Here is a 12,165-nt window from a genome sequence, read left to right on the forward strand (position 1 = left end):
AATCTTTTCTCAAAAAGCATGGCTCCAAGCTTAATTCTGCCCATATGGTCAGCTGTGTGGATGCACACAATAGCCAACTCCATTTACAAAAAAAAACAATTTCATTCTCTTTGTGCCTATTGTGCCTGCTATGAAAAAAACAGCAACTCTGACAAGATGCTCACAGACAAAGTGAAATGGGTTTCATACAAACCTCCAAAACAAAGCCTGTATGAACCATTATTTTTCAGTGCCAGGACAGAGATGGATTACAAGAAAGGCATATGCATTTCAAGATTTCTGTTGCCACAGCGACACTTTATTTTATGAATATGAATATCTGAATAGAAGAATCCTTATAATTGCTCACACAAAAATTCAAAAACGTGATGTTATGCTAGGTTTATTTAAATTGTTTTAATGTCCTTGTATGGGTTTAAAGCATTTTAGACTCTAAATTAGATTGTGATTAATATTCATTTTTGATGCTGAAATTTGACAGTCCAAAAATAAACTTATCAGTAGTGGACAAACTATGTAATGGGCAACACTGTCTATATGACTTAAATATATCTTTGTCATTTCTCATTTCTGTACTGACACTTGGCGCTGCTGATATATTTATGATAAGGCCACTGATGCTGGATGATAAGCCCTGGCTCGAAGTTACTAGGTCTGAGTATTTACTCAATCCTTCTTTTAGTGCCATCCGTGGGCTTGCACATAGTCTGGTTTCCAGGCTACTTATCCAACCTTATTTGTATTATTATTGTTGTAGGTTGGTTGTCTGATTCTCTTGAAAAGAGATCAGTGAAAATGTGAAACGGTATTTAGCCATAGTTTTACAACATTAAGTATTCATACTGTGCATACAAATTGACAAAGTAAAAGTGTATTTAAGTGCTTTGAGACGTTACTGTGGATGTTGTGATGTGTTATTTCAATCAGGAGGGGGGGGTTGGCCTTAACCAACTTCCACTTTGCTCGTTTGAAAGCCATGATGTCTCTCTCTCATGGGTGGGCCAAATTCGGGGCGGGCAAAGCAGAGAAAGGGGAGGTAACCTTGCTCCTTCTGACCTCATAAGGAGAAGATTCCAGATCGGCCCATCTGAGCTTTCATTTTCTCAAAGACAGAGCAGTATACCCAGGGCTTGGTTTACACCTCCTCATCGCCATTTCTAGCCGCTGGGGGACCAAAGGCATGCTGGGGGAACGCATATTAATGTTAAAAAACCTCATAAAGTGAAATTTTCATGCCATAGGACCTTTTAAGAGGTCAGAGATCAGTGGACTTTTCCCTTCTAGATACTCTGCTGGAGTTTTTGTAGGGTAAAGTTTAGCATCAAGGTGAAATTTAGTCAGGATAGTCTAATCTTCAGCTAGTCATTTTTCCTTTAGGATTCTGGTAGAGGTTTAGGGTTATGGGTCACAAGTGACCTGTCAGAGGTCAAACACCATCTGGGATTGAGATAGTCTGATGGATGTAAACTCAGTGAGAGAATGTTGTGACTAGAAGATTTTCATTAGAATATAAGTTCAAGTTCAATGTCACTGAGGAAGAGATGGAATCTGTCAGTTTCTCTCACACACACACTCAAACACACTTACACACGTTTATTAGGGGTCCAAGCCTGAGTCTGGAAGAACCGGCGGTAGCGGAGCTACGCCGTTCGCACAGCAGGGCTGTGGAAACCTATTGTTTTTGTAAGGACTAATCATCATCATCATCATCATCATCATCATCATCATCATCATCATATTTAGGGGTCCAAGCCCGAGTCTGCAAGAACCGGCGGTAGCAGAAGTACGCCGTTCGCACAGCAGGGCTGTGGAACCCTATTGTTTTTCTAAGGATTATTTTTATTCATCATCATCATTTTTCTTCTCCACCTAAAACTCAGACTACAGCCTAAACCGTACTTGGTGGGGGGGTGGCCAATTTCAGGCCTGGTTCACAAGGACCTCAGGTGCAAAAATTGACCCACTTCCACCACTAGGTGGCGCTATAGCAGGAAAAACGCGTTTGGCCCTATAACTCCCACACCGTACACCGGACATTCAAAAACCATACATCTACGCGTTTCCTGGATCCAACTGAATCATGTGATATAGGCCACGCCCATTTCCGCCTAGACTTTTATGTGTGAAAAATCGTGATTTATCAAAAACCTAATTTTTTGGAACTCCTCCTAGACCGTGCGACCGATTGGCACAAAATTTGGCAGGTAGCATCTCTAGATGAGCCTGACAAAAACTTAAAAATTGCGCATATTACTGACAAACAAATTTGTGTAGCTAACTATGAAAACACCAACTTTGCCATATCTCGGCCATAATAAAAGCCATCAACGCCAAACTTTACATTCTTGTTTGCCATGACCCTCTGAAGGTCCCCCAGGCGATTTACAAAAATTGGTCAATAGGGGGCGCTACAAGTACAAAAGGTTTATATCTCATGAACGGCTCATCCGATTTTTACAAAATTTGATGGGTACCATGAAGGGCCACTCCTGAGGCAAACCTTTTCGAATAGGGGTACTGAGGGGTCAAAGTGGGTGTGGCCTATGGGATCTAAGTCTAAATTTACTACTTACACTAATGTGAACAACTTTAAATTTACAGGGTAGATAGACAATGGGTCATGGACCACACCTACCCAAAATTACACATGTGGACCACTAGGTGGCGCTATAATATTTATCTTTAACTCCCACATTACACATCGCACATTAGAAAACCCACGTGTTCATTGAATCAAGTTGAATCACCTAATATATAGGCCACGCCCATTTCCAGTTTTTTCACAATATTGCGCAATGTGTAAAACCAACTTTTTCAAACTCATCCTAGGCCGTGCGACCGATCTGCATGAAACCTGGTAGATAGCATCTCCAGATGGACCTGACCAAAAGTTACTCAAGGAATTTTGCTATGTTAAAGTATGCGCATTTGAAGACCAAACTAATTTTCCTAGCTAGCTACTAAACACTAACTTTATTATATCTCTGCCAAATTAAATGTTATCAGCAAAGGACTTGAGATCCTTGTTCAAACATCCCACTACGATGCTCTGTACCAAATTTGGCATATATCAGCCTTTAGGGGCAACGTTTATTTGTTTTGGCCAATAACTCAATCCATTTCAATGGGAAACTTGCAATTGCAATATCTCTGCCACAGTAAATGCAATCCACACGAAACTTGTGATGCTCGTTCGGCATGCCGCTCTGAGGCTCTCTACCAAATATGGTGAAGATCGGCCATTAGGGGGTGTTATAATCAACGTATAAGTGTTTTGGCCCTGTTAATCAATGTTAATAAAATATTTGCAATGGGAATGTATCACAGACCTTGCAGCTCACACTTCTCAATATTTACTGATGTTTACCTCCTAACATTACGTTTTGGTTTTCGCTTTCGCTGGAATTTTGCTATGTTAAAGTATGCGCATTTGACAACCAAATACATTTTCCTAGCTAGCTACGACACACGTATCATATCATAACTCAGCCAAATTAAATGTTATCAGCAAAGAACTTGTACCAAATTTGGCGAAGATCGGCCATAAGGGGGCGCTATAATCAATGTTTATTTGTTTTGGCCAATAACTATGCATTTAAATGGGAAATTTGCAATTGCTATATCTCTGCCACAGTAAATGTTATCAACACGAAACTTGTGATGCTTGTTCGGCATGCCGTTCTGAGGCCATTAGGGGGCGCTATAGTCACCGTAGACCAGTTTGTCCCTTTTTACCCCTTCTGAGGTCGAGCACGTCGTATACAACGGCAAACAGCACTTCTGATTCATAACTTTATAATTGTAACTAGTACAAACATACGGTCTTTTGGAGCTAAATGGTAACAGTCTCCCCGTTCTGCTTATGTCTTTAATGTCTTCCTAGCCCTTACAGAAGGTTTTGCATCCAGCCTAGAAGTCCAGAGTTTTTCCGGGTCTTTGTGCAATTAATCCATACTGTTACATCCAAGAATGATACACTGTATTTAAGAAATGTTAATAATTTGTCCTTTATGTGAGTTATAATGTTCAATATGTTTATTTTTGCACTGCATGACTCCAAATATATAACCGTAGATGTGATGCTCGTTCGGCATGCCACTCTGAGGTTCTGTACCAAATTTGGCGAAGATCGGCCATTAGGGGGCGCTGTATCTAACGTAGACCAGTTTCGGCCCTTCTACTCGATCAATGTTAATGGGATATTTGCAATGGCAGAGTACCGCAGACCTTGCAGATCACACCTCTCGATATTCACCAACGTTTGCCTCCCCACGTAATGCTTTGGGTCCAGCTTTCGCACTCTCCCCAGGTCATCGGGGGTGAGTGGCGCAGTTCCCCAGGGCGTCAGGGGCGACAGGCATCGGAGGCTTGGACCCCGTCATAACTGCTTGCAGTTCTAGTTACTTTTTGTAACCAACCTTAAGTACCTGAATATGTTTTTTTTATGACTTTTTTGGTCATAACTCTTCCTCCTCTCTGTGAACTTTATTCCCTTCCATTAGCGCCGGTGGTTAAAAGGATACCAGAAGCGCTCCTGACACTTTTTTTTCTTTTCTTTTTCTATTTCTTTTTTTCTTTTACACTTACACACATAGTTGGGATGTTCCCCAAGACAGTCCCTTTTTCAGAATGAATATTATGCTTTAAATTGTATTTTTACTGTGCTGTGTTGTCTAGGACAACAAGTCTTCAGGCTGTATGTTTATCATCAACACTTGTTTGAGGACTTCAGGAAAAAGGAAAACTCTAAAAATTTTGCAGCCATGTGCAGAATAGTAAACTCTTTCATCTGACTTCACATTTAGGCTTGGGAGTGGTATGGTTGGTCTATAGCACCCCCTAATTGGTTTTAGCCCTTGGGCACATTTTTGACGGCCTCTGTATATACGAAAACTCACAAGAATTGGCGCCCACATAAACACCTTGACAATGTTGTTCCTCATGGCTGGTTTAGCATTTGTGCCAAACTTGGTGGCAATTGGCCATTAGACGGCGCTGTTTACATTTTCTGTAATTAATTAGCCACATCGCAATAAATGGGAAAGCTATTTTGTCTAACTCCTCCTGGGCCGTGAGTCCAATCTGCACGAAAACTTGGATATAGACTCGGTGGACCCTTGTCCACCCTGCAATGTGTCTTCACTCTGTTGTAACTTTGAGAAGAAAAAAACATTTGAACCAATTTGAAAGTGCCTGAAGGGGGAGAGAAAGCTGAGGCAGGTAACTAAACAAATACAGAATATATAGCATTATGTCAGTGTAATGGGTGAATATGTGACATGGATAAGTGAGAACTCTTTAGAGGACAGTTACAATAGTTTTTCAACTAATAAATAATGTATCTCAAGTTTTAGACCATGCTAAACAATGGTTGAAAAAAAACATGCTAGCAACCTAAAAAAACAATTATTCCTGAAATGGACATTGCAGTGTTTGCTGTACCTCAGCTGCATTCATTGATTTTTTTTTTGCTTTTTGAGGGCAGCACAACTTGAATTTTCAAGAAAACCCCAATATCCCATGTTGGTGTTGTCCACAAGCTAACCAGCATTACTTGGCTCCTTTCTGTGTTTTTGTCTTTCACACAGGGGCCTGATATCCTTGAATTCTAGTGACACATACTACCTGGAGCCAATCAGTGGTGTGGATCCTCCCCACCATTCACTGTGGAGTACAGAGGAACTGCCAATTAAAGGTGGAAACTGTGGACACGGCCAGCACACCACACAGTCCAACCACATCTCCAACCTGCTCAGACAGTTTCATTCAAGGGTGAGTCTCGCACTCACCAACGACACTCATTTGCTAGAAAACTTGATTAGACCATACTAGGTTGTTTTCTTGATATAAAGTTAAGTATTGTGACAAAGCTACCGTTTTGTCTTTAACACTAACTTTAAAGGAACAGTCAACTAACTGGGAAATACACTTGTTTGCTGCCTTTCCCAAACACAGACGAGAGGATCAATAACAATTTAATCTCTGTGCATCCAAAGACAAGCAAATGGATTTCCCAAAATATTGGTCTGTTCCAAATACAGACCAAAAAAGGATTACTACAGCAATACCACAGCAAACATTTAAAAAAAAGTCTTGTAGCCCTGTAACAACTTTTCTTCAAAGGTTTTGATGTCATTTAGATGCAGGGTTATCTGAACAGTGTTCAACCCTTTTTTCAATTTAAACCAAGCCAGTAGACATGGGTTGATCCCTGGTCGTGAGAATTCAGAAGTGATGCATACCAATTACCTCACATGCTAGAAATTGGCAGGGGCTTTACACGTCGTATTCAGTAAACAGCTAATGTTTTGTACTTAAATTCCTCATTGTACGGTACGCAATTGATTATGTTTTAAAACACAGATAAATAATCATCACACTCAACAGAGGATTTTATGGAGACAGATTCTCTTTTCTTCTCAAAACTTTTATTCATTGCAAGTGCAGCAGTAAACAAGGAAGTAGGCTACTCTATCGATTGCTAACGCTGGGTTTTCACAGGCAGCAGTGGGCATCGGGGTTATAGAAGCTGCCTGTGAAATCCCAGCGTAAAGCACTGTATGTTGTTGTTTTTTAAAGTGAGAGGCACCTTTTGCGGCTTTGGTGTGAAAAACAAAAACAAAAATCTGTTATTTCTCATTATTTCGTGATTTCATCATTTTCTAGGGGAAATGGGTAGTTGAACAATAAAAAAAAACCGTACTAATTAACTGCTGGTGAATGGGGTGCGTCTCTCGGCTGAACAGGTGAATGACGTCGTTGCCCAGATTTAGACCGAAGGCCAGGATTCTGTCCCAGAGGTTTGGCCTACTAAGTAGCCTGCCTACAATTTTAAGTGAGAACAAAAATATATAGTTTTTATTCCGACTTTTGTATACATTATATATTCTAGTGTATTATCATAATTTGTCTAACAATTTTTTATTTTTTTTTACCTCAACCTCAAACCAAATATAGACTTGCTCACTGCCTGTGATTTTTGCCGCCCCCCTGAGGGGTGCCCGGACCCCAGGATGGGAACCACTGCTGTATGTCACTGTATGATGATGTCACACTAGCACACGGAGCCCAGGGAAGAAAGCTAAACTTGCTACAAACCTTTCCAAATTCCATCAAAAATGTCACAATTGAAAGGATAAACAAATGTGAGATTCAAGTGAACCCAACTAAATCAAACTAGAATCACTGCCAAAAACAACTACTCTCCGCAGCATCATTTTCTTTCTTTTTTTTTTAACTTATTTTTTATTTATTGTAGACAGTCAGCATAGACATACATAGTAACATAAAGAGGTATCTGATCAGACCACAATTTAAAAATGAATAAGTAAATACATAGAATTAAATAAATACAGTGAAAACATAAAACATTAATAAAGAAGATAAAAAACAAAACAAAAAAAACAATTAAGTAATTAAAGGAAGGGGGGGGTGGACGGTTGTTAGTTATTTCTTCCATTCTGTAAAGCTCCCACACCCGCTTGTTCCACCACTGAAATGTTGGTACAGTGGGCTTAAGCCAATTTACAGTGATACCCTTAATGGCTGCAGCAAGAAGGATTTGCAGAAGGTATACATCATCCCTTCGATCAAAACCATAAGGGGTGGTTCCCAACAAAGCAACCAGCGGATCCCTACTGACTTCTATGTTAAAAATATTGCCAATGCTAAATAGATATCATCCCAATATTTCTTAAGTTTCCCACAAGACCAAAAGGTGTGGACAAAGTTTGAGTCGGTTTCTCCACAGTTCCTCCAACAGCAACTTGTTGTTGAGGAACTATACTTTCCGGTTATGTGCGGCGTTCTAAAGTATCTTGCTACCATTTTCCATTTGAATTCTCTCCAGCTATGGGAGGAAATTACTCTGTGCGCCTCAGAACAGATTTTAACCCAGGATTCCATGAGATATCTTTCCTAAACTCTGCCTCCCGTTTTGCTTTGATATACAAAGTATTGTGTGTTCCATACTCTGGAGGCAATTATAAAGACAAGAAATAATTTTCCTCCCACTTTCACCTGATTGAACCCTGATGAGATAGTATAATTTTCTGATAATTGAATGATATTCAAGGCAGAACCTTGACTTTGTAAAAAAAAAAAAATTCTGAAAAAAAACTATAACTTCAATACTGAACACATCATACTGTTGTTATACAGGACAATCTAAAGCCAGTTGAACAGTTGAGTAAAGTTAGACATTTTGGATTAATTCAATGATGGCGTCCACCATATCTACCGTACAAACACATATCAATCCATACACCTAAATCTATTATACTTAGTTGTTAGACCGTTCTGTTGAAATTAACATCCCATACCTCATTCATCATGTTGGTGTTTTTTTTTTTTCAGCTTTATCCTTTTATGTATTTTCAATTTTAAGATGTTCTTTGTCTTAAAAGCCAGTAAATTTGTATAAAGTGACCTACCACTGTGGCTGTAAGTGGCTATTAGAGGATAATGGTTAAAGCTAAAGCACAGCAGTATATATCCAAAGTTTTCTAACATTAGCTGATAGTAGCCACCAAAAGCTACTGGTCATACAAGACCTAGTCTCACTTTGCCAGACTTATCTAACTTACTAAGCTCCAAACTTGTTTTTGTGGAACATTTGGAACCCGCAAAAGAAAACATTACATACAATATTTCATGAAGTTAACTGTTCACACAATACAAATTTTCTCTTAATCGGTAAACAGCTTATGTGATAAACGCTGATTAAAATGTTATTTACCGAATAAATAATGAATTGCAATTACGTTTTAGGTCATTTTATGGTTGCAACCGGCCATAAAACGATTCATTTCCGCCACGTATTTCCGCTTTCTTTGCAGACATGGTGGGTGTCACTCTTTGCAATAAGAAGGCCTCCACATCACCATTCGTCATTTGTATGCTTTAAATCCATTTTGCTGTGAAGTGGGGTTCATCGTATGCTCATTGCAATGAACGAGTTCAGAAACTTGTCACCAACCTCTTCATTAGTCATGATTCTTTTTTGGTTTGGCTTATTACGCAGATAAATGAACTCACCAATCACATTAAAACATTTGTCTCTGCAGGGGAAATGGTCTTATTTATATGCATACACAATATTATATTTTGAGAGCAAAATTACTGTTGCAACACCTGGAAATGGAGGGAATTATTACTTTGACTCAACACATGTCTAATTTGCTCATCTGCAGTTGTAGATGATAAAAGGGCTCCTCAGTGGGCCCTTTTGCCTTCATCTGTCTCCACTGCTGGGACGAACAGTCATTCTTTGGTTTTTCTTCTCATATTTCTTCTAATATTTATCATTTTCCAGTTTCTGTTCTCAATCACTCTAAACTGTTCATCATCACCATCTTTCTCCCCACCTCATATGCTGAAGCCCTCTCAGCTCTCCATCAGGGCATCATCCTTTTCCCCTTGTTCTTTATCTCCCTCCCTCCTGCATCATACCCCCTTGGCTCTCCCAATTCCCCTCACTGCCACCCATTAATCCTGGGTTGTTAAGCAGAAATGCCAGCCACAGCAGACCCCAGACTGAGTTCCAAGGCTTTTGCCTCTATTTGCCTCTCAAATAAACAATGCGATGTGTGAATGGGCTAGTGTGATATGTGCCTCAGATTCCCCGCCAATCCGCAATATTGGTCCAAAGTGCAGACCGATCCGAGGCAGCAGCCTCCCGGCTCGTAAATCAATGAGTTTTAATTACAGCAGAGCCATTTCCTAATGGCTGTAATCAAGTATTAGGAGGATGGAAACTTAATGATGGAGGGATATAAGGAGCCGTAAAGCTTTGTAAACACAACAGCAGGAATGGCTGGGGGGCTACTCATACATATTAGGCTTTTAAGCTATTTAAGTACCACTTTCAGACTGTGAAGTTAAAAGATTTAAACCAGTTTTATCAGGTCAAATAATCAGGACTGGTTTCTAGCTTTTCTTTTTCTGTGCTATACTGACACCAGTGCCTGCCTACCTGCATCAGGTCTTTTAAATTCCACATTTTTATATTCAGTATTTTCTCCACAATTGTGTTCTTTTTAGTGCAGAACAATGCAGTATCAAGACCAAGGCACATTTAGGACCTGAATAATAGACGGAATCATCGTTTGGTCGTACTGTACTTTGTGTCCTTACATAAAGTGCTGCATTATTGACTTCTTGTGAATAATATTAAATAGTTGTTTTTTTTTAAATAATATTACTATATTTGCTACAGAAAATAAGATATGCTGAATCATACAAAATAACAAACCTCAGAAACCAGTGATTTGATCAAAACAGCTTTCTGATGACATAATTAAAAAACATATTATGCATGACAATGTGTGTAGTTTTGAATTTGAGTTGACCAATGCAGAGGATCTAGAAAAGCTTCTTTTAGCAGTCAAGAGTGATAAGCCTTTTGGGGTGGATAATCTGGATAGCAGATTACTGCAGATAACAGCTAAGACTGTGGCCAAGCCCTTAAATCATAATTTTAATTTATGCTTTTGATAACTGTGTTTTTCTTCAGTTGTGGAAGATTGCAAAGGTTATTCCCTTCCCAAAAACAGTAAAGAGCCATTTCTAGGGTCAAACAGCAGGCCGATCAGTATATTACCTGTTTTAAGCATGTATATAAAGTAGGATACTCTAAAAGTACAGCACTAGCTGCCCTAACTGATGATTGGCTAAAACAAATCGACAGGAAGTCAATTGTAGGAGCTGTGCTATTAGATGTTAGTGCAACCTTTTGATATTATACATCATAAGCTACTACTACTCATGAAGCTATGTGTTTATAAATTCAAAGATCCTGCTATTAATTGGATGAAAAATTTGTTGTTTAATAGACAACAATGTGTGATATTTAACGGCACAATCTAAAACATGGAGACTCTTCAATGCGGTATTCAACAAGGAAGTTGCCTTGGCCCTCTCTTTTATTCTATCTTTGTAAATGATATGCCATATGTATTAAAAAATGCAGGTATGGCAATCTACGCAAATGACACTACAATGTACACCTCTGCAGGGAACGTCGAACAAGTCAATAGGATGCTGCAACAGGAGTTAATGCTTGTTGATAAATGGGTCTCAGAAAACAAATTAAAATTGAGTGTTTCAAAAACAAAAAGTAACTCAAAGCATGCATTAACATTGGACCACAAACTTCCTTTCATTGCAGGGAAATGCTATCAAACCAGTAAAAGTGGCTAAATTGTTGGGTGTCAGGATTGATGAAACATTGTCATGGACTATTAATATTAACAACATAGTGTCCAAAATGAGTAGACACATCTCCATTATTAAAAGATATGCTCGACTGTTGACAGAGTCAACAATTAAAGTGATGGTTCGGAGTAATTTCACCCTAGGGTCCTTTGCACCATGACCTCGAGCCAAATATTTTTGTTGCATCTCTTTTCGGTGTTGTAATTTGTAGACGGCCCTAAGCCCTCTTACTGCCCGGTAGTAACAGCAGCGACAACAACAACAACAGCAGAGAGCAGAAGCCAGCAGGCAAGTGTTATTTACATAAACTTCTGGTGTACTTACAAACTTTACAATCCATCGTTTTATGAGTGCATAACCTATTTGTACTAGTGTAGACATTTGGTATAATTTCGGGCATTATTAGTGGGGTAATGTTAAGAGACACTTCGGATCCATTAGCCCCTGTGCTAAGCTATTCAGCTGATAACGCTAACTCTCCCAAAGTTTGACCCAGGTGAAAAAAGCTTCTGGGGGAGTGTTTGGCTCGAGGTCATGGTGCAAAGGACCCTAGGGTGAAATTACTCCGAACCATCACTTTAAGTTAGGAACACAGTCTCTAGTCTTGCCCCATCTAGACTATTGCTATATGATCTGGTCTAGTGCGTCAAAACAGGAGCTTGTCAAATTACAGCTCACTCAAAACAGAGCAGCTCGGCTTGTTCTTCGTTGCCCCACAAGGAGTAATGTGGAAGAAATGCATACAGGCTGTCATGGATGACAGTAGATGAAAGTCTAGCATGCAGCCTGATTGTATTTCTAAAGAATATGTGTACACTACGTAAACCCGCCAACCTGTTCTCGCAGCTATTACCTACATTGGTAGAGGTTATGGCTTTACTCTGCCATTGCCCAGAACCAATGCTCTTAAAAAAATGGTAATATATAGAGCTGTAACAGCCTCCCCTCACA

At 39.4% G+C, this 12,165-nt stretch overlaps 1 protein-coding gene across 2 annotated transcripts in view; it reads left to right on the forward strand.

Moving 5' to 3' along the window:
• Positions 1-12,165, forward strand: part of adam19a (ADAM metallopeptidase domain 19a) — a 240,780-nt gene that overhangs the window by 164,678 nt on the left and 63,937 nt on the right. For both annotated transcript variants that reach the window (XM_028564941.1, XM_028564942.1), the window contains exon 6: positions 5,589-5,772. In XM_028564941.1, the coding sequence (XP_028420742.1) occupies positions 5,589-5,772 (184 nt within the window). The remainder of the gene's footprint in view (positions 1-5,588; positions 5,773-12,165) is intronic.

This window comes from Perca flavescens, chromosome 19 (assembly GCF_004354835.1).
Source record: "Perca flavescens isolate YP-PL-M2 chromosome 19, PFLA_1.0, whole genome shotgun sequence".
NCBI lineage: Eukaryota > Metazoa > Chordata > Actinopteri > Perciformes > Percidae > Perca > Perca flavescens.